The sequence below is a fragment of the Rattus norvegicus genome, chromosome 18 (assembly GCF_021556685.1).
Source record: "Rattus norvegicus strain SHRSP/BbbUtx chromosome 18, alternate assembly SHRSP_T2T, whole genome shotgun sequence".
NCBI lineage: Eukaryota > Metazoa > Chordata > Mammalia > Rodentia > Muridae > Rattus > Rattus norvegicus.
In genome coordinates, this window is record NC_141551.1 from 48,263,381 (window position 1) to 48,287,397 (window position 24,017).

The 24,017-nt window shown below is 41.8% G+C and overlaps 2 protein-coding genes across 14 annotated transcripts in view; both read left to right on the forward strand.

The window, feature by feature from the left end:
• Window positions 1–24,017, forward strand: part of Sncaip (synuclein, alpha interacting protein) — a 137,752-nt gene that overhangs the window by 44,567 nt on the left and 69,168 nt on the right. For all 13 annotated transcript variants that reach the window (NM_001437473.1, NM_001437476.1, XM_087592725.1 and 10 more), the window contains 1 exon segment: window positions 23,286–23,388. In NM_001437473.1, coding sequence (NP_001424402.1) covers window positions 23,332–23,388 — 57 coding nt within the window. In that variant the 5' untranslated portion in view covers window positions 23,286–23,331.
• On the forward strand, window positions 11,086–14,075 carry Ancv1r (ancient vomeronasal 1 receptor). Its single transcript, NM_001367927.2, is given in 1 exon segment — window positions 11,086–14,075. A coding segment is annotated over 1 exon segment (972 nt). The 5' UTR covers window positions 11,086–11,115; the 3' UTR covers window positions 12,088–14,075.

Sequence of the window (24,017 nt, forward strand, 5' to 3'; positions counted from 1 at the left end):
ACATGCACACACACATGAAGCTCAATGATAATCAGCCTAAGGATCTTCAGACTCCGAAGGGAAGATTTTATTCTGGAATGTGCATCGCTAGCCACCTTCAGCTTCTCTAGGGAAGGGCCTAGTGCAGGAGGAGTCCTTTTGTTCTGAACAAGCAAGAGCCCCAGGAATCTGTTGGACTTTAAAAAGCCTTTCATCAGTCAGAAATGATGTCTGTGCTGGGTACAGGGATTTTCATGCACAAATAGGGAAATATTATTCCACAGAGTACCCAAAACCACTCTCTATTTGCCACTTGGGTTTGCATTTTAATGTGAGAACTGCATTTGTTTTATGGAGACCAAAATGTTTAGTGACATTTCTTCTGGAAACATCTCCAAACAAGCAGATCTGTAAGATGGCGTGCAGGAGTACCCACAGCAGTCTCAAATGAAAAGAGTACCAGCCGATACGCTGTACCACCTGGTTCTGGAACAACAAGTGGACAGAGTTGTGCTAGCACCTGAGCTGAAAATGGCCGCCGGCTCTCACCAACTCCAGCGTCCATGACTACATAGATTATCCTATTAGGCTCTTTCCTCATGGGGATGGTAATTCTTTCTCCACCAACTACTGTTCTGAGAATTAATAAGTGTTGAACTATGCCTCCATTTTCCTATATTTAAAATGGGCATACTTGTACCAAAAAATACAGAACTGTGAGGTTTAGAAGGCAGGCAGGTAAAGCACTTGCCATGTGGTGTACCAGACTTAATCTGTTTAGCTTCTGGACATTCATTAAGTGAAAGTACACTTAGAAATGAAGATAATGCTTATGGGGTGTGGCAACTTAACACTTGAGTTTTATTTTGTAATGTCTGCAAATGTACTCAAGGAAATGTATGATTATATGTACCATGGGTTTGTATTATCTATGAATAATCAAGGGAGTAATATAGAAGACCCCATAAAAATTGAAGCAAATGTAACATGGGCTGAACTTTTAGAAATAATAGTAAAAAATAAATATATAAATAAATAAGCCAACTATCTAACTGGAATTGTCTTGAAATCTCGAATTTTTTTGCAATGGCAGATAAGTCTTCATAGTCTGTATTTAATAAAATTTAGGTCTAATCTTCGGGATAGACTTGATGACAGTTCACTGTCATCCATATTCTGTAACTTCTTTCATCTAGTTTGAGATGACAGTAGACAGAAATAGCTGAGTCACCTTTGCCTTCAGGACATTTAAGTTCTTGATCCTCATCACCTTGTCCAGTCTTTGTTCTTTGAGAGGCAGATCATTTGCCCATGAAACCTTATCCTCCTTGTCTTCATGTTCATATTTCTGTGACTCTTTAGGTATTCTGGGAATGGCCTGCTATGCATTTCGGTTATCCAGAATCATGGTCTCTAACGTCCTGTATCCCGAATCTTTGGCAAGCTTTGCATTTTAATTCCCAACCTACTCGTATTTTATTTTGTTTTGTACTCAAGAATGGTTTGAATTCTCCTGCATCCCTGAGATTCCAGAGATGTTGATTTACCGCAGCTGAAAGGGCCTCATTCTCTCATCACTGCCAGCCTGGATGCGCTATTTGCTTGTCTAACCTCGGTGGAGATTAAAATCAAATGACTAATAATGGATACAGTGAGATGCAGTTGCCGTGGTTCTCAAACTTCCTAATACAGTTCCTCATGTTGTGGTGATGCCCAACCAAAATTATTTTCATTGCTACTTCATAGCTGTAATTTTGCTGGTGTTATGGATTGTAATGTAAATGATTGTGTTTTCCATTGGCCTTAGGTGATCCTTGTGAGGGTGGTAACCCATGAGTTGTGAACTACTGTACTATTTATTATAAGCATGGATAGAGAGTGAATAAGAAGCCAATTCATTTTTTCATGTTATGATGATGCCTTTCATGTCCTATTGTGACCTTGAAACTGTGGAAGCTGGATAACTAAGACTCCCTGTGTAGAATAGTTGTCACCCACTCATGAAGAACTGTACCCAGTGCGGTTCTTTTTCACCTCTTTGTTCCTCCTGCTCCCTAGGCTTTCCAGTAGCTCCGTCATCAACATCATTTGATTCTCTACTTCTACCTCATTATTTCCTAGTGAGAGCAGAGAGAGGTAGGGGAGAGAGATCATTTCTGCCTGCATTAGCAAAATCAAACTTAACCATGTAGAAAACTGGCTAAATAAATGTAATTAAAGAAAAAATGAATGCAGAAATCTTAGCTAGTAATAATGGCCATTAACAACATCTTGTTAATGTTGTAATTCTGAGGACGGGGCTTATTTAAGAACGAAAAAGAGAGGATTGTACTTGAGTATTCTGAATTCCTGCTGAAAGTCATGATTTCTTAACTGTCACTGATCTGGGTGATTGGGTCACTTTGTATACATAATCAAGATCGGCCAGAGAATAGTTATAACAGTAGGCACTTGTTCCAGCCAGCAGGGTACACCTCTTTTAATCTTTATGATACCCTCCGAGTATCCTCACAGGACTCTTGGAGTTCCTGTTTTCTAGGAGTCTAGAGATCCTCTGTCTCATAAATGCTGGGGCAGGATGGGTGATGGAGCAGGAATTGGACAGGAATAAGAGATACATATGGGTGCTGTTGCCCACTGATGTACAAAGAAACTAGAACCACACAGGTTCTCAGTGTAGCTCAGCTCACAGGGTAAACTGGAGATTTGAGATCCTTGAGCATTTTTTGATGAGGGTAACCAAGCGGAAGAAGTAGAGTTGACACGCCACGTTTCCACTCTGGGAAGCTCCAAGCTCTTGTGGGGAGTGGCAGCATGGCTGGACCAGCATTGCAGAGGATTAGAAGGGGAAATTTAAGGCTTATCTGTTGAAATGGAATTCTTCAAGTCAGGAAACTCAAAGGAATGTGTAACAGTTACCAAGTTCAGAATCAGATTAAGTCAGGGGAGAGGGAGCTGGGAAATGTCTACATTTCACTAGATAACAAGGATGGAATGACCCAGATTGTCCAACGAGCCTGAGTGCACGTGAGCCACACCCGGGGGCCTTGGCAGTGCTCCTTTCATAATAATATAATGATAATAAATGCCCATAAATGAGTTAAGTAGCAAAGCAGTCTGTTCTTCAGCTTGCTTTGCCTTGGGAGACAGAGTTCTGTAAGGTGTCTATAATTATTCCACTCTAAGCATACCTAATCCTGTCACTGAAGACTGGCAAGGGTTTGAGCCCCAGACAAAAGATGAAGCTAAGAAAGAAAAAAAAAAGCATCTATGTTTAAAGCATTAACTGAGTCACCAAGTAACATAGCCGATCTTATTTCTCTCATTAACTTGGTGGCATCCAATGCCAATCATTCAGGTATTCTCATTTGCATATTGTCTTGCCACTCCCATCAGCTGTCATTTCTCCATGGAAGGGGGCTTGAACTGGAGATAGCAGAGATTCTCTTCCCAAGACCTGGTATGAGGATCTAATAAGATTTGGGTATCAAGGAAAAAGAAAAAATTATATATATAATACAATATATAGTATATTACATATTAATATATAATGATATATTATGTTATGTTATATTTATTATGTGTGTATATATTATATATTTGTAATATATATTATATATAACATTATATATAATATTGTTTTATGTATTATATAATATAATATATTATATGTTATATCATATTATTGCCAGGGTAGTAAAATAGCTTAGCAGCTGGAGGCACTTATGCACAGAACTGACTACCTGAATTCAATCCTTGCATTCCAAAAGGTGACAGGAGAAAATGGTTACTGAGAGTAATTCTTGTACCTTCTCTCTCTCTCTCTCTCTCTCTCTCTCTCTCTCTCTCTCTCTCTCATACACACACACACACAAATAAATGAAATTTAAACACAATAATTTAAAACAATAAAATAATTGAAAATTCCTCTTGACTTCCTCTGGCTTTGGGTTAGCTTCATTTGGTTTGTTTACGACTTTGGAGTGTCTCCAGTTCAAGACTTATAGTTCTATGGGATACGGTCTGTCATGGCAGAGAAGGAATGCGACAGAAGTGGGGGACAGCTGGTCACATTGCTTCAAAGTCCGGAAACAGAGAGACATACATAATTCTTGCATGATTCCTCTTTCTTATTAAGTCTATGACCTCAGTCCATGGAATGGTGCTGCGCACATTATGATGGGTGTTTCTACCTCCGTGAACTCAATCTAAAGTATGCATGCCAGACATGCTCAGAGGTTTGTCTCCTAGGTGACTTTAGATTCTGTCAAGTCGACATTCAATATTAATCACCACAGTCACCAGAAGCACTCAGGGCAGATGAAGTGTGTCTCAACAGAGCTAGGGAGGACTTTTTGCATGCTTGTCAAGCGACTAAAGTTACACTCAAAGACAGTATTTGGAATTCTAGACGTTAGCAAAGAGCCCAAGAAGAGCCTTCCCATCATAAACAGATGAAAGTGATCTTTAGGGGGGTCACACTGGCAAAAAGAAATTAGCAGTAACCTACAACTCCTCACTGTTCATACTAGGTATTGAGTCTGGCTTGACTTTCCAGGATCATCTCATACCTTTCTCATATGGAAGCAATATGAGAATATATTCACTCATGAATATGAGTTGTATATATGCTATATAAACATGTGCATGCACTTAAGTCTGTTCATAGTCTAATGTCTCTGAGAAACTCCCATTAGAAATCTCAGAGACAAAGCAGACCAGACTGAGCAAATCTTTTAGTCCATGCAGTTCACCCCAGATCACCCAGATTTAGATTCTAAGGGCGATCCTTTGAAAGACTGCCAGTCTCATACACTAGCTTAGAAAGGTTCAGGTATATACAACGGCTCTGCCCACTTTGCTTCCCAGTTCATGGGGCCTTGCAGTTTCAGAGGTCTGAAGCCCCCAACTCCACTCCCCAACCTCCCACCCTCCAACCCCAGTACAAAGTGTCTACCGAAGAAGATGAGCTCACAAGATCAGCCGCTTCTGTGGGAAGCTCCTCCCCTCCCAGCCTCTTGTGTTCTGATGAGTCAGACCCAGAGTGCGCCTTCAAAGCTCTCCTGGCTGGGATGCTTCCTTTCCATTTCTGGGATCCTCGCACTTAGAGATGTCATGGCCAACTTCTCAAATTCCCTCATCTCCCCCTGCCCCCATGTTTCCATCCCCATTGTTGAATCCAGTATATCCAGAAGTCAGCAATTTCTGGTCCTACTCAAAGCCCTGCCAGCCCACCGCTCTTCGGAGCCACACTAGTCTGACAGGCTTCTTGACTCAGTCCTGAACCAGTGGAACTGACCAGGTCCCTTGGCCTTATTGAATCTAATGCCTCGTGGGGTTGTTGTAAGGATTTGGGGAGGTGATATATATGAAGGGTTCATATCCTTTGCCAGGCTTAATCAATCTTAGCTGCCTTCTCCTACCAGAGTGGCCTGGAGCTCTTCTCCACATCTCCCAGCACTTAGCACAGTAATATAATTAGCAACATTAGTGTATCTAAAAGGCAATTACCATTTAATTGCTCTGGCCCCATCCAGACTGAAGTCGCTCTCCATTCATTTCTAATTTGGAGCTAGGCACTTTAGTCCCTACCCTGGCTAGTCACACATTGAGTCTTCCAGAGGATTCAAAACTAACTCTAGGCAGCCACGCACGGTTTGTTACAAGGTAAAGAATTCTGAGTCAGTTTCAAGTGGCATCTTTGGGTAGTGAATGATCCTGGACCAGTTGCCCAGCCCTGCTTGGAGCGTCCTTCCACTCTGTGTGTCCCATCCCTACTCTCATTAAAATAGATTAAGCATCTTCATAGAGATTCAGATTTAGAAGCCAGCTTCAGACCTGTTATCTTAGGAGATACTTATCACATAGTCAACTTCAAGGAGTAAATGCCCCTCCCTCAGCCTGTGAAGTTGATCTTAGCACTACTGTGAGGCCATCATGCCCAAATGAAGGCAGTGCGCTGTATTTCATCTCCTCCCACTGCAGTATCACATCAGAACAGCAGTCTCTAGTTAAGAATCCGGGTTTTTGTTTTTTTTGTTTTTTTTTTTTTTTTGAAACTTCCAAGGGAAAATCACATGTGCTTTTGAGGAAGCCTAAATTGCCTTAAGCCACACGGAAAGCATTTACATCTGAACCACTTTCCATGTGATTGTGAGTTGAAGTAAAAAAAAAAAAAAGAATCTAAATAACTTTTAGCAGTTTGAGATTTGGAACATAGCCTGGGCCATATAAATCCCCCTTTAGTTCCCTTTCTGTTAAATCTGATGCCAAAATAAATGGAAGCCATAGAGAACCTTTGAACTCCCCGGTTCTCATGTGACCTCAGTGAAGTTGGATTGGCAGAGCCAGTATTTGGTTTGCAAAGGAATATTTCTTTCACTCCTCCCTTATAATAAGGAATCACAGTTACCTTCCTGGGTAGAGGATATAGTATTACTTCCTGGACCCTTTGTGCTCCCGGATATGCACTAAAGAAACCCATTGGTGTGGTGTGGTCCTTGAAGATCACTGGGTGACATCCAGGCTTCTCAGCGCCCTGCATCACAACTCCGTCTCCTTTGTGTCCCCTCTTCCTTTTCCCTATCATAGGCACCCAAAGCACTTGGCTTGGAGTTTAACGGTACCTCCTCTGCCATCAAGCAAGTTGACATAGTTTTGCTAGGCTTTGAATTCCTTGTCTGTGACTAGGGATTAAAACCAATACCTCCCACATGGATCTCCTTTTTCTCTAAATTCTTTTAATTGAACAAATTACATTTACATACGTGTGTGTGTGTGTGTGTGTGTGTGTGTGTGTGTGTGTGTGTGTTTCATATTCTTTCTTCCCACCCCTTCCCACATAAACAAAAAGCAGGTTCTAGTTAAGAAGAGCCCCAAGGTACTTTAAAACTTGCAGTGGAGATCGTCTGTGATGAGCACATGGAAGGACAGCTTGCTGGGGTTGAGTTTCTCCTTCCACTGTGTGGGTCCTAGGATCAAACTCAGGTCATCGAGGCTCGGAACAAGTACCTTTACCACCATTGCACCAACTTACCTGTCCCCACCAACTATTTTGCTTTTGTAGAAGTAGCTGCAGAGGTTGGAAGAGTCTGGAGGCCCTTGAGATGAGAACATTAGGATAATTCTTATGAGGGCTTACAAGTCAAGAAGACAAGGAACTAATCACAGACACACATGAGGATTCTATTGGGAACTGAAACACAGGTCACCCTTGCTACACCATTTAAAGACTTTAGCTCCAGCCTATAACTGTCCTAGAGCTTTACTGAAGGCCGACCTTGAGTTATTAACTAGGATATTTGATGGAATTCTCTGAATGATCAAACATTCAGACTGTAACAAGGGATCATTCTCTATGGGCAGGAAAAGGAAGAAAACATACTTATGAAAACAAACTTCTCTACCTTCCTAAAAGGTTAGTATGAAGGGGGATCCATGTGCTACTTGGCAAGACCAATATGAGTTTTTTCAGCTATCTCAGACTCTTCAAGGCCACTCCTTCTCTTCTAAAAACTATTTTATATGATCTTTGGTAATTTCATCATATCTTGGTTATATCCACTCTCCCTCCTGCAGCTGTTCCTAAATCCATCTCCTTCCTTTCCTGTCAAACTCTGTGTCCCATTTTCTCCACTTACGCTAATCTTTGCTACCCAAAATATTCTTAGATTGGGGACTTCCACTGGACCATTTATCAGTATGCCTCCCACTGTGGGGGTTTATGAATGTTGAATATAGCCTTTTTATTTTTAATTTCATTCAAGGCGTCCTAAACTGGTATATAGATGCATGGGATTCTTTATGAGGTTCAGAAGTATGAACATTCGTGGCTACTAATATTGAAAGGAAAAGGGAAATACTAATTGCCATTTAAAAATCTGCATGACTTGTATAAATCGGACCCTGCCCTAAAGAAGTAAATTTATAGGCTTTATCTATTGGATAGAACAGTTATAAATAAATAAGGGGATGTAGTCAACAGAAAATCCTTATTTGCCAAGTGTGTGTGGAGAAGCATTGAGAACCACTCATTCAAGGCTGTGTAACTCAGCTTCTCAGTGCTAGACCAAAATAACTAAGAACACAACTTAAATGGAGGGAATTTGTACTTCACAGATTTGGAGGTTCCAGACCACAGCCAAAGACTCTGCCCCTAATATGCCCATTCAGCTATGAACTCATCAATGGATCCTTCTTTGACAATGTTTCTGTGTGTGTGTGTGTGTGTGTGTGTGTGTGTGTGTGTGTGTGTGTATGTGTGTGTGTGTGTGTGTTTGCATGCACACCTACACAGGTCTAAGTGTGGATGAAGGTGCACACACAAATGTGTGTGTATACATGTCGAAGCCAGAGCTCAAGAGTCATTCCTGGGGCTGGGGATTTAGCTCAGTGGTAGAGCGCTTACCTAGGAAGCGCAAGGGCCTGGGTTCGGTCCCCAGCTCCGAAAAAAAGAACCAAAAAAAAAAAAAAAAAGAGTCATTCTTAAGGAGCCATCTACCTTGTTCTTTACATACAGTCTCTCACTAGGGTCAGGAACTTTCTGGTTAGGTGAGCCTGGGTGGACAGTGAGCTCGAGGGACCCAGTACTGGTACTGTGAGCATGTACCTCCAAGTCAGGCCTTTCTGAAAGCTCAAACTCAGGTCCTCATGCTTGTGAGGCAAAAACATAACCAATTGAGCCATCTTCCAAGTCTTTCCCAGTTACCTCTTCTTAGCACCAGTATCTAGGGACAAAGCCTTCAACAAAATGAGCCATTGGGTTGGGGATGGGGGACACTTCATCTTCAAACCATAACACTAGATTCCCATCTTATCAGTTCCTAGCTCTGAGCAATTTGCTCTCTGGCCTTCTATTTCCTCAGTACTGAAATGAGAATGATATTAAGGATTAAATCATATTAAGTTTGCAAAGCAAGACAATATAACTTGTTTAAGTTGGTGGTAAGTAATTTATAGTTCATAATAATGCATAAGCATTATGGCTTTATGGTTGTGGCTACTAATATAGCTATAAACACTGGAGAGAGGGAAGATTCCTGTGCCTGAAGCTGATTGGTGTTTCTAAGGAAAGGAAATTGACTACAAACCCTAGATTCTCTATCTTAGCAGTCAATTAAGGAAATTAGGAGTTATTCTTTCCCATTCCAATGGATTGTGGGGCCCAGCTCTTCTACCCACTTATAATATCAAAATTTTCTTATCAAGTGCACATTAGGAGTTTCCCATACCCTTGGGGAAAAGTCTGGGAGATGCCAAATACTGGCTTTATCATTATGTAGATAAGGTATCTGCCAATTTCCTACCTCTATAATCTATACTTTCTGCCTTGGCCAAAGTTAAACTGAGAGAATGAGACAGAGAGAGAGAGAGAGAGAGAGAGAGAGAGAGAGAGAGAAGAGAGAGCATGTTTCCTTGAAAAAGCCTTGGTTTGTGATACTTTCTGGTTTGATATCATTACATTACATTATGTTATTCATTCATTATTATATACTATTTATTATATATTAATTATAGTTATATATTACATATAATAACATGAGAGCGTTTATACAGGAACACTGTTTTGATTTCTCTACAACTTGTGTACCTTCATAAATCAGATACAGAACAGGACACCATCTGTTCTGGCAACCTCTTGGGATACAAGGAAAGGTGAAAGAAAAGGTTAGCAAAGAAAGCAGGGAAGGAAAATGGAAAGAAAGCAGGGAGACACAACTGGGGAAGAAGAAGGAAGAAAAACATGGATTTATGCTCACAACCAAGTCTCCCAAATTGTTAACAGTTGGGCGGTAATCAATGAAAGTCTTCTAGAGCACAAGGGGGTACAATAATTATAATTATATAATATATCATTCATTACATTAAATTCATTACATGCATATATTCATCCTAGCTAATTGTAAGCTCTTAATAAGAAGCCACTGAACTTGGAGTTAGGAAGAAATGAATGCAGGTGCTCGAGCCTGTACCAGCCAGCTCCAGTGTGCCACTTGACCAGGCAGTAGCACATGTTGTGACATTACAGGGTAGGGTGATTGATGACAGACCCCAAAAGCAATTTCAGTACACGTAAGTACAGCTGTACACTCCAGCATGACAGTTTTGCTCAAGGAGGGACCCCACGACACCTGTCTAGGTTTGTGCAATCACTCTATCATGTACTCGCAAGGACAAAAGCAGCATCTCATGCCCTCTGCCAAATGACACGTGACTGCAGTTCAGCCCAGAATGCACTGTTGTGACGTAACTTGACAAACAAGTATTCATCCAAAATGTGCCGTGATGGCAGATGAGTATTTGTGTGCCATGTTCTTGCCCTTGCTCTGTGCTCTCCCAACACCTTTGGGAGAGAAGTCATTGCACCCTCTGTGCTCTAGAAGAGAGGTTCACTAATCACTGCCCAACTGTTAACAATTCAGGCGAGTTGGTTGTGAGCACAAATCCCATTTTGTTCATCTCCCTTCTTCTCCCCCTTCTTCTTGTTCAGCTGCTTCTCTCAGTTTCTTTCCATTTTCCTTCCCTGTTTTCTTTATGTTTCTCCCATCTTTCCTTGTACTCCTGCTTTGCAAAGGTACATAAATGGTAGAGAAGTCGAAACTCGCATGTTCCTGTATAATCTCTCTCACATTATTGGTCCCATTCTTAATTTGCCACCTGTTTATTTTGAAATCTGCCTTGTTCATTCTTTAGATTTCTTTCATGCATGAAGTGTGAATTTGACCTCTGGCTACCCTTGCTTCTCTGTCATCGATTTACTCTCCCCTTTAGGATCATTGGACAGTGATCAGACCTACATGGGAATTGTATATTTAGGTATGACAACACTATAAATACATTTCTGAGAATTCTTAATTACATAGTAATAGCTGCACCTTTTTGGTCACTGTTAAAAGTCCCTGGAGAGGATGGGACACAATTCTCTTGGGAAGCAGTTCTGTTTTCAACAGCTGGTTACTGAAGCAAGCAGAATTCTCTTACACAGTATGCTGGAACGGTGACAGCGTACCAGGGCACCGCTTTGGCAGCCTAGTGGGGGTAGACAACCCTCAGCTGGTGTCAGTAAAGACCCTAACAGTTGGAAAGCCTAATGACTGGAGTCACAGGGATCTCCACAGGCGCAGTTCGGCCTCCACCATGAAGCCCTCTGCAGACATGCTTCAGATAATCGCCTGCACCATCCTCATCCTCGTGAGCTTCGTAGGAAACGTGTGTTTATTTTATTCCACAAGTAAGTGCCTCACCGGGGGCCTGCAGACATCTTTTCTCCTCATTATCAGCCTTGTGTTTGTCCACCTTATTAAAAACCTGGTGGTGAACATCCTCAAGATTGTTTACTCTTCCGGTATCTTGCTGGACTCAGTTGGCTGCAAAGCTCTACACTTCACCGCAGCCCTGACAACTTCCCTGACCATCTGGTTCATGTTACTATTTGCCTTGTTCTACCACCGGAAGCTTTACCAAATTGTCTACCCCTTGAGCGGAGCTGCAAACCTGAACCAACAGAAGTATTCTGTGAAGGGTATTTCTGCACTCTGGGTGGCTGGTGTGGCAGTGTATATCCCAGTGTTGATATATACTAGAAAACCAGAGAGCCTCAATTCTGGAAATGATACAGGCTCCCTGTCTACTAAAAGAATTTACATGGACTGCCTAACTGGCTTTGCAAATGAGCAGGTAGAGTTTTACTATGGAAAAATATTCTTAGTTCTGATTGATATTCTTCCTCTGGCTATCTTAGTATTTGTCTGTTTCTGGATGGCTCTCCTCCTCTTAGAGAAGAAGAAGATGACATATGGCGACATCTGGGTTGGAGATGATGACTCAGAAACGGAGGTCCTCCGAGGGGCCAAGTTCAGTATCTTGTTAATGCTGCTCATCACCACGCTTTGGGTCTCTCACTTTATCTTAGTCTATTTTTTGAAGGATTTGGCAGCGTGTGTCTTTATCCCAGCTGTTCTTACAGCCCTCTCCTCTGGCTTCTCTGCTCTCAGTCCTTTCCTGCTTATGTTGGTTAATTACAAAATGAAGCTGGTGTCTCTCTGTGGAGCCCAACGGGAAAAATCCACTCCACAGCCTCCAGACGTCATTCTTTCTCCGTATGCTTAATGGCTGAGGGAATGGGCTCAAGTGAAGCTTGAAAAAGCTGGCCCTGTCACTGAAGGGCATGGCTGCAGCTTTCAAAGACCTCAGCAAATTTTCCAAAAAGATGGCTAGAAAACTGACTCCTCTAGGAATTGATTTCTTAGAGAGACTTTACAAGTAGATAAAAAAAAAATACTATGTTGTTATAAACTGAAGAAAAGCAGCCATTATGACATTTACTATTTAGGCCAGGGGTTCTCAAACTTCTGAATGCTGCAACCCTTTAATATAGTTCCTCATGTTGTGGTGACCCCAACCATATTCTTTGTTACCTTATAATTGTAATTTTGTTACTGTTATGAATCTTAATGTAAATATATGATATGTAGGTTATCTGATAGGTGACTCCTGTCGGGGTTGCGACCCACAGGTTGAGACTACTGGTTTAGAATAACACTGTGCATGAGTGTGAATATGTAGCTTTTCTTTTTTTTAATGTAGAATTTGTAAAGAAAGTCAGTGATCATCAGCTTGTAGATGAGCTTAGCAGGGGTACCATGTTAAGTATTTACACTGTGCAATATGTTGTATTTTTAAAAAGCAACGTTGTTGAAACCGAGGTCAACACTTCCTAGGTGAATTCCTCTAAGTGCTCCTGAGGAAGCTGCACATTTCTGTCCTGTGTTTTTCCTGAAAGGTCTCCAGACACACTGCAAGTGTGTTAGGTAGGTGTTCAGTGTTCAGTGTTTACAGGTTTAATTATACTATCTCATGGAAGCTGGGAGCAGATTTGATTCATTGTCCCTAACCTAAGTCTTTAGTAAAATACAGCTAGATAAAAAGTATTGAATTAAAGTGTTAATATCCGCTTAGTCATATTCTCAAGAATGGATGATGTACAGATATTCTGTTGCCCTTGGCACGTAACCCACTCTCCTTGCTTGATCATATAAACACAAAACTGCATTTTGGTTTTCCTTCAGAAAAGAAAGGATATTGAGTTTATAGATAATGTATTTCTTCTTTTGGTTATTAAATGGGTGTAGTTACAGAAAGACAAGAAAAATACGAGATAATTATTTGTTTTCTAGATTTGGGTTCAATTTTAAAGGCACATTATAGTTCCAATTAAAATTAGACCAGTAAGGTTTTATCTCAGTTTTTACTTTTTATTTGTGTAGTTAGTCACTGTAGCTGCGGAAACTCTTTGAGTCCAGTAAATAATTATTTTAAATGTCTACGCATAAATTTGTATACAAAGCAGCACGTTTAAATCTAAGTCTGAATAATTCTTAAAAAAAACAAAACTTTCTTGCACTAGCAATATACCTAGGGATTTTCCTGCAGTTCTAGTGAATAGATCTCTTGATGCTGAGATTCTTGCTCTAAAAAGACTGTCACAATTATAAATCTGGATGCCATTTACAGAAGAGTCTTAGAATATCATAGTTGCTAGGCAGTGCTGTAGAGAAAGTAAATTTTAAAGAAACCAAAGCCACAATTCTGTAAGGACTGTGCACCAGTGTGTGTCCCTTGTTTGACACAGAGAATGTTTTAAAAGTCAGACTTAAGAGCTTCTGAGACTTCCGGGTGGTCTTCATGGGAAATGCTTAGTTGAGTCCACCGAGGCAGTTTAATCAGAGGGCACCAGGCACATATCCTGGATAATGAAGTTAACATCTGGAGAGATGGAGGATGTGGGGAAGAGGTCGCCATCTTTTAATTAAATGCAGATGTAGCCAAAGCTAGGAATAGCCATTGATCTTAAGTCGTGGTTCTTAAATGTGGTTCTGGGACCAAAAAGAAACAGTGTGACCCAGGAACTTGTTAGAAATGCAGATTCTGGGACTTCACCTCAGACCTGTGGAATCGGAACGTTTGGGTTGAATGCAGCAATGTCTTAATGAACCTTCTGGGTGAGCTTTATGCATGGAGCAGCTTGAGAACCACTAGTCTATGACTGCTCCAACGTTTAATTCTCACAAATGGTCGGAATAAAGCCAAGATAACTGACTCAAGATGTCCTCTTCAATGCTCCTTGTGTGTGTTGCTGCCATGTCTGCCTCCCTCAAAAACAGCAATCAGGTTTGCCATCTGCGTTCCATACACTGTCAACAGTAATTTCCAAACAAATAAATCCACTGTAGAAATTAAGTCAATTTTGCAAAACTGAGAATAAAGCATGAAACTTCAGGTGTGCAAACAATTTGAAACTTGGATTTGGATGGTTTCTTATAAGTTTCTCAGGATCCAGTTTCCAGATCATTCCACAATTTTGTCCAGAAACCAGTGCAAACCATGGCTGGCTTAGGCCCAGCTCTTCCTCCTCTTCTTCTTCTTCCTTCTCCTCCTTCCCAGATATTTTCATCTAGCTTTGACCTCATTAGATCATGGTTATATCCTTGTAGAGTTAAGTTTCATCTACAACAGAAAATCATGTGTTTTCTGAATGATCTATACAGTCCACTCTTTCAAATAATTTTCATCTTAAAACTCTTGTTCGCTCCTAGCCCTGCCAAATTCTTGCTGAGCTCTAGACTGCATGGGTGAGGAGCCGAGAGAATTGGCAGACATGTCAAGGTAGCATGCTCGGTGGGTAAAAGTAGGTCAGGACTGTTGAGAGAACTTGGAGGTATTTCCTGACTTCATCTTTGACCACACAGCATCTTTCCCTGAGCCGACATGGGATTCTCATCTCATCTCTCTTATGGCTCCTACCAGACTTCTGACTGACCGGTTTCTTACCAGGCTCACTTTGATCGCACGAAGTACCCTGCTCTATTCTAGTTCACTCAGTGTGTCATTAGACACTGAGTCCTTTCTCAGCCTCAACTCTCAGAGACTCCTCCTTAGAGTCTAAGGCATGCTCAGGAAGTCAAATGATCCTTAGGAACTGGTCATTAAATTTTTGAAAGAGACAAAGATGTGCATGCTTGTTTTTCTTGACTGAGATATCTCTTAGTTCTGCTGCAGAAGAGAATAATTGCCCAACCACAAGCTCTCTCCCTCCCATATGTCTTGGTTCATCTTAAGCTGTATCTTCATTAAAAGTGACTCTGGGAACTAAACATGTTTTTCTTTTGTTGTGAGTCTATGTGCTTTTTTTTTAGCCTTCTCTTGTGTGAATGTTGTGAACATGGAGTCTTTCCATCTTCAAAAGGTATTGTAAATTTAATACTCATCTTACATCCCATATATAGACACAATACAGATCCGGAAGAATTTAACTATCTACCAGAAGGTTAAAACTAGTCTTCCCCCATCACTAATGGTTTAGTATAAGTTAGCTGATTCTTAGTACTTGGTTTCAGAAACCACAAATTCATAGCCAGATCATAGGCAACAATTTTAAATTGTTAAGAGTTAAAATACCATTATCTAATTATCTACAGAGATTTATCAGAGAAATACTGATCTTTAGCAAGAGCTCTACTATTACAGAACTGTCTTAATTACCTTTTCAATAAGATGTAATATAGAACATTCATATACATTGTAAAATCAAAAGATCTTAGCTGTGTGATAAAATAGCAATTCATGAGCAATCAGAAACAATTAATTCCAGGTCACCTCATTAGCAAATGCACCCGTGGCTCCAGTGTGACACTTTATAGCACTTAATGTTAGGTCTAACTTGGAGTTTTGTTCTATAGGTTAAGTAAATTCATGATAAGATTCTCAATGTCATTAGTAAAACACGTACTTTTGTGAGCCATGAATTTTCTAAGTTTACCCACTGTGAAAAAGAATGGTTGTCAAAAATCTAACATTTACTTAAAGATGAAGCTGAACTACTAAATCAACAAACTGATGGTGTGATATGATGTCTCACATACACATACATATGCATGGTGTAAGGTGTTTAACAGACTTCTGTCCTTCTCAATGGCAGCAATGATCACATCTGGCTTTCTACTTAGGATCTATAAGAAAGATGAGTAACTCACTGGGTGTTATGGTCCTTGAACAATTGGAGCAATACAATCTAGGGATGGATCTATGTTGTGGGATTTCTAATCAAGACAGCTGAAAGTGTAGCCATGTTTCAGGGCAGCCCAGGACAGCTGAGAACCTGAGCCTTCTGGCAGGGAGAGATTTCCATTGACTGCCCTTCTCTTGACTTCATGATTCAGAACCTTGGCCATGACGTACCTGAGTTTTGCCATCTATAAAATTGGAAGTGCATAAATGCAGATCATAATTCATGATGTCTTCTTTTCTCACAGAACTATCCAAAATAAAGTCACATTAAACACATCACATGTGACTTGAAAACAGGAAGTGTTTGATGCAGAGACAGGGTTACTCTAGTGTTGCAGTTTTAGCAAAAACTTGATGAGGTATGGTGGGGGTGCGGTATGGTACTTGGCTTAAAATTCATAGTTTTGACTGTGTGTCTATGAGGCATGTATATAACCTTTCAGAACCTCTAGTTCTTTATCTCCACAATGGAAATTATGACAATGTTTGTAGAGTCTTTATGAGACAAAGCGATAGAGAACATATGTAAAGTCATCCAACCCTATGGGCTCTGGAGATGGTTCAGAAGGTAAGAGAGACCCTCAGTTTGGGTCACCAGTACCCACATTAATTGATTGGTGTGGTGATGCAAGCTTAAACCCAGTGCCTTGGAGAGTGGAGATAGGAGGATCCCTGGGGCATGCTGCCTACTACCCTAGCTACCAGCTGAGTGAGAGACCTTGTCTCAGGAGAATAAAGTGGAGAGTGAGAGAGCAGGACACCTGATGTCTTCTTCCAGCCTCTGTTATGCATGCAAAATACACAACATGCACTCATGCTCATGTCTATACACATATACACACATGTACCACACATACCACACTCACACACATTCACACACACACATGTGCCACACACACCACACTCTCATACATACACACACACCACACAGACATACATGTACCACATACACACCACACACACACTCACATATACATGTAACACACACACACACACACACACACACACACACACACACACACGCACTAACCCAGTCCTAGACCTCCCTGTACAGTTTTCTTCCCATATTGTTCCAAGTGCAGCCCACAGTACCCTCTCCCCTGCAGCACCCTTACTCTGTTACATGGACCTCTTTTGTTTGCTATCAAAATACTCAACTGTAGTTCTCCAAACACGCCAGAAAACTTGATATCCTAAGAACACACTGGGCCTGGAAATCCTCCCATGGTCACTCCTGTCTCTCACCCAGGTCTGGTCCTAAAAGGAAAACTAGAGTGGTCAGTGTGAGATTCACCCTCTCTTGGCGATTCCCCTTCTCAGTTCTCATTTTTAAGTCTCTGTGCCCATGCTACTAGGACTCCCCCAAGACTCATTCTTGCCTGACTCTCATCTGCACCAGACAGCCCTTCCCATCCTCAGTCCATGTATATTAATTTGTCACAGCAAGCACCATAGTAGGCTCGCTTCCTCTAGAACCGTATGGTCCGTCTTCATGTGGAGCATGTGGTCCTGTCCAGCATGTACATTCAGTCTGTTCCGTAAGGGAAGAACTGGGGAGACCACAGCTCTGTGCTTTCCCTCTGTTCCTCGGATGTGCTTCCTGGCACGTTGTGTGCTGTCTCTTTCTAGTAGGAATTTCTTGCCTCTCTCATTTATCGGCTTCAAGAGTAGGCATTTAGCAACTGCCATGCTTCTGGCCACTGTTGAATCAAAGAATGAAAAAGAAACTGAATCCAACATTTGGAATCAGTTGCTTCCTTGCCAGCCAAGCCACAGAGCCAACTGGGGACATTTCTACCCAAGCCTTCCAGGTCTTCGTTCGTAATATTTTTTTTTAGTTCTTATATTGAACAAAGTAAACACAGTGTCTGTCTGCAGGCCTGCAACTTGAAAATGTATCTGAGTATAAATTTGGCAGGGGCTCGGGAGTGTAGGGAGTGGTGATCTTTTCCCAAGTGTTAGTGGATTACAGGGTGAAGAAGTGAGTCTCCATGCAAATCGACTGATGTGACCTCACCGCCGAGCATACTCTGCTCATATATGTTGACAAGCCCAGCTTATTTTTAATTACCTGGCCTCATAATATTTGTGCATAAAAGTAGGAATGGAGACTTTGACAGGAGGGAGAAGAAATGTGTGTAATTCCAGCCCTCAGAGTGACTCCACACTAACTCCTCCTAAATGGAGTGAGGCAATACATTTCCAAAAGAATCTGGGTAGAGCAATTTATGTGATGTGTGAGTGTAGTCACAAATCAATGTGCTTTTTATGAGCCAAGCACACCAGAATGTGTGTGTTACCACGAGTGCAGTTCCTCAAAGCAATTCTGTTGGCCATTCCAAGGTTTTTCCACTGATGTTGCCATTACCGCCAGATTTTGGCAAGTCTTCATTTGGAGTGACTTTTTCAGAGTCTGTCTGCAAGTCACACACACACACACACACACACACACACACACACACACACACACACACACACACCTCCCCAAAGCATACAACAAGGATAGAGTACTACACTAATGACCTGCTCCCTTCTCTCGCCACATTTGACTCCTTGCTCCTTTGAGGTTTTCCCCCAGCTGTGGGAGTAGTGGAGCCATCACTGAGGAGACCTCATGGGAAAGTGACAGAACACTGACAGATCCTTTAGCACTGGAGAGGTTTCTCTCAGATAATGGTACTCTCTGAGAGGCAGCAGACTCCCATAGACCTCCACACAGCTGGCTCCTCAGTTCACTCTGTACTTTGAAAGCCATGCCTCAGTTTGAAATTTGAGTCAAGTTGCCTTCCAGTTCCCTGGGCTCATCCAAACAAGAGGACCAGGATGTCCCCAGCAGCTTCTGGAGAGCCTGCAAGCCTTCACTACCTGGCTATACCTCCCATATCTGAATAGTTTCCTTCTTGTGGAAATTTTTGTACCCAAGTGAAAGAGTTAAACTACTCAAATTTATTTTCTTTCTTTTTCACTCTGTCCACCTTGCATCCTCTCTCCTAAACTTCAGAAAGATTACTCTTTTCAAACATGTGACAGACACACCTACATAGATAATAATACAGTGAAGAGAAATTAAAAGCTCAATGTAGTCTGAACTGGGAATAGTTCAGTCACTTTGCAACACTCCACTAAAGGGGCCAGATATACAGAGATGTGGGTTGTAGACTGGGGGCGGGGGAGCTTCACTACAAGCAAAAGCCCCCAGGAAACTGAAAGCAATCAAAAAACAGTAACTTTCAGGGTTGGGGATGATGACATCTGGTGCTATAAAAAAAAGTTTAAGGAATGAAGCTCTGAGATCCTAAAGCAGTAGTGGTTCTCAACCTTCCTAATGCTGTGACTTTCATGTGGTGAGTCTCAATCATAACATCATTTTCGTTGCTACTTCATAACTACAATTTTGTAACAGTAAATAATTTTGGAGATAGAGGTCTGCCAAAGGGGTTGAGACCCACAAGTTGAGAATTGCTGTGGTCTAAAGAGTCCACATGTGACTCACAGTAGCTGAAGTCACATACAAAGGTTTGAAGCTGACCTGCTCTTTCTGGAGACCTGAAATGTATTTTTCACTTAAAAAGAAACCTGATCTTGTTGGACTGGGCAAGGGCAGGGTGCAGTTAAGCTGACACCATGGGCCAGGGGGAGGAAGGTTTTGGAGTCTTTCTGTGCTTGCATTTGGCATGGCTTCCTGCCTTCCACTTTGCCCACACCATGTAAGCCCACACCAGTCATAAGAAAGCAAGACCCTTCCATCCTCCGGTTGTAAAGGGAAGGAAACATAATCCTTACCTCGTAACTTTTTATTATGTTTGCAAAGGTTTTCTTTCTTTAATAATGGAGACTGTAAAACAATAATGGTTACTTGCGGTAATTTATTTATTAAATTGAAAAATGTGTCGCCATTGTGGCATGACTTTCAAATGATCAAGAACATATCACTCTCGGTCTTAGAATACAAATGAAGTCAACAGTCTTGGCAGGAGCCACCAATTAAAAAAATAGAGGGGGGTAGTGGCTATGCTCACTGTTTAAAACCCCATCCTTTCCTGCAATCTGTCTTCCAATGTTCAAACTTAAATGCATTGCATTGCCAGGCCTGAGCAGAGCAGCCTAGGAGGGATCTGCTAAACTGGAGTACACAACTTAGTATTTCCCATGAGCATCCGCCTTTCACCATGGCTACTGGGAATGTGGACCCATGTCACCAAACCAGGGCTTTAAATATTTTTAAAACAAAGTCAAAAATAAAAAAAATTTCATGTGAAGTCACCGAAGGTCTACAAGTTGGCAACTCATTTGTTAGAGAGGTTTTTCTTTTTCTTTCTTTCTTTCTTTTTTTCTGTAAGACTCCCACAATTTATTTTAGAAATCAAACAAATAAATCCCACCTGTGGGACAGACTTGGCCTTGGCTCATGGATCTCCAATATGTACCTTGTGTGGTTGGACTTCCTGTTAGGAAATATAGGTCATCAGTTGGGAAAGGGGGCTCTGGGCTTCTAAGCTAGGTGGATGGGAGGAGGGGAAGAATGTGAGAGACGCATGGACCAGATTCCAGCTCACCTTGTCTTGTGTCATCATTTGAAGCAGCTGCCTAGACAGAGCATCATCCCCAACCCCCAATGTCTCAGAGGAGGATGCTGATAGCCAGTGGAAAGGCACACCAGAAAGGGCAGAGAGCCAATAATGACCACAGAGACAACTAAAAGGACCACTGGAAATGTGGCCCAGGGTGGATAAACTGTGGGGATTTCCACACATTGGAAGTGACAATGTAAATACACCCAGAATGACCCCTTGAGAGAGAGAAGCTGTGAAACCACACAAAAGGAACTGGGTCACAGACAAAGCAAACTTTCCTAAAGGAGATGGCTCTGTAGGAAGCAACGGAATGTTCCAGATGCCAAGCTGTACAGTCTTCTGGCCTGTGGAGTTTAAAACTCGCACCCCCACCCTCCAAGGGCAAATACAAAAGCTGTGGGTTTGCTTTGAAGTGACAATTCGTGTTGTCCATTCTGCTGGTTTGGCTACACTTTCATGAGCATTGCCTTTTCTCCTGTGAGAGCCCGGAGAATGGACTCAGTAACTGCACTTGGTCATTTCTGTGCATTCAAAGATCTCTAGTTCCCACCTTTAGTGTAGTCTTTCTTCATCGTCTCTTTGTATTTCCATATTCTCTGTGGTGCTGGTACATTGCTGTCCCATTCTGGACTACCTTGCATTAAAACGGTGTGATTACGATAAGCATAAAAACAGTCTTACCTCAAATCTTTCGCTTCATTTCGTTCTCCTGCCCGTGCCATAGGCCTGGATCATTCTGTGTCATTTTAATTGCAGCGGGTATGGGCCATCCAAGAAAGGTTTATGGTGTGACTGGATGGTGGTACCTGCTCGTGACACACGGTGTCATCAGTGTGTTTTTCACTGAAGTCATGGAAATGGTCTGAGGATCCACAGTTCATCAGAGGGGTGCAGACCAAGGGGGAAGAATGTAAGCTAGAGGGACGGCTGTCCGCCGATGACAGTTTACCGTCTGGGTTGTCTCAGCACCTGTGACTGCGTGGAAGGGAAAGTCACAAGGACATGTGTCTCCCTCTGAAATGTTCTATGAGGGTTACAGGGGAAGTAAAGCGCTTTGACATCAAAGCACTTTGTTTCATGACTATTTTTTAGATCTTTATCAATAACGAGATGTCTGGTTTTAAATTTTACTTTTATAGATCTCATTTTTTTTCTTTAAAGCTGTAGTTTTAGAAGAGCCGCATCCATATATCACAAATAGATCACTTCATTTGAGTTTGTGAACACTGCCCTAATCTGTTCCTGGATGGTTCTATATTGAAATTAAGACTGTGGGTGACACATACATGTGGAAAGGGAAGAGGAAAAATGGAGAAATAAACTGGGTCATAGGTTTGAGGTATAATTGTTTTTCTGTAGCATTGCTGTGCCATTTTAATGATTTAAAAGGGGGGATGGACCAAAATATCAAGAATGTACTTAGGATAAGAGTTTCCTTTTAAGGAAATAAGCCAGCGAGCCAGGAACGACAGCATATGCTGGTCACCTTCAGAAGCACAGGCAGGAGAATCATTGTAAGTTAGAGACCAATTTGGTCTACATTGTTCCAGGCCAGTGACAGCTATACAACGTGACTATCTCATTAGTATAAACTTAAAAGCCTGCTTAGACTCTTGGTCTTCTATGAAGAAGCTCACTGTCATCTGTCTATGCACTTTCACTGTCCAGTCAGTTTTTTGCATTCAGCAAGGCACCCCTTCCTGACAGAATCAAAGAGCCAGGCACCAACCCTTTATGATTCTCACACATGGAAACGTAAGACAATTTGTGTAATAAGAAGGACACGCTGCAGAAAACAGAATCCTTTTTCAGTGTCTGAGAGCTGACAGAGGATAACGGCTCTCCAGAGTGCCACTGGGAGATCTCCATTTCTGTTCCTGACTAGCACACACATAGGTGCCTCTGTCACTGACGATGGTGATAAGTGATGGGAAAGGAAACGGCGAGTGATGTATCTTGCCCTGACAGACTTAAAGGATTGCCACAGGCATCCCCGAGGCAAATGCTGACTGAGGACATTCTGGTGACTGCATCAGGCCACTCAGACACTCTCAGATAAGGCGGCTTAAGGCAGAAGGCATCGTAATAACTCAATTCAAAATCTAGACTTACAGCCCCACCTCCTTCCCTATCTCCCTCATCTCCCTTGTTGAATTCTAAATTCTAAAACAGCCATTAGTTGGTATCTAGCCTGTACCCTCATGATTACTTATGGCAATGTTGTCTTCTTTGCTCCCTACACATCAACCAAGGATATACCCACAGAAAATACCTGAAGAGTTTCCCTAACAGTTCCAAGAGATTGTCTTTCCATAAAGTTCAAATGTTCACCCGGGGTAAAGTGAGAGCAGGGTGCAGGCTTTGTTGAAAACTAACATATATCATGGGGGGAACGCTGACCCCAGTTACTGCCCAGGAAAAGATAAGTGCAAATCAAGTACAGCAAAGGATTATGGGTGCTCCCTGGGGAGTGGTGCTGTGGACTGAAGGAGCTGAGCTCAAGGCTTTTGCAAAGTTTGGCTTTGGCAGGGAGGAAGTGTGCCTCTGGGCAATGCTATTACCCAATTACCTTTTCTGGTTTTATTTGTTCAAATGGAGATAATACTTTTCTTTATAAATAGCTGACCTTTGGCCCTCTTTTTTTTTTTCTGCTTCTGCCTTACCCAGGATATTATAAATATTCGACCTTACTCAAAATGTACAAAGAAGAATAATGGAAGCCCCTGAATATCTTGATCTGGATGAAATCGACTTTAGTGATGACATTTCTGTAAGTATGCGTCCTTCCACGCCATGTTTTCACAGTGTTCGACCTTCGTACTTGTCAGCCACTTTGTGTTGTCTTATATTTCCACACCTCTCCCGACTACATTTATGAACTGAAAACAAGCTCTATAACAGACACAGTGTGCTTTGGGTTTGGGGGATCTAATCGTGTATGGGTTTCAGGGGAAGGGGTGCAAGACATTCAGCCTTGCTTAGCATTCTCTTCCTAAAGTTCCAAGGTCGTTTTCAAATTAGCGATGAGTCCACGAACGCCCGTTCCTGGTTTCCTTACATCACACTACCATTCTCTCAAGTCCACAAGAACACACACTGAAGCCAACTTGACATTCAATGAAAGATAAAGAGAGGGTGTGGGACAGATGGTCGAGCATTTCAGATCAAGTACTGCTCTTCCACAGGATCTGGGTTCAGTACCCAGCAGCCAGATCAGGTGGCTCCAATCGTGTGTAACTCCAACTCCCAGGCACCTGGTGTCTTCTGACCTCCATGGACACTGCACCCATTTGCACATACATGTGTGCACACACACATACAAAACCAAAATAAATATTAAGATAAAGGGAAATTTCCCAATCACAGAAAGCATCAAAACACAGATTGGCCACTTGGGAA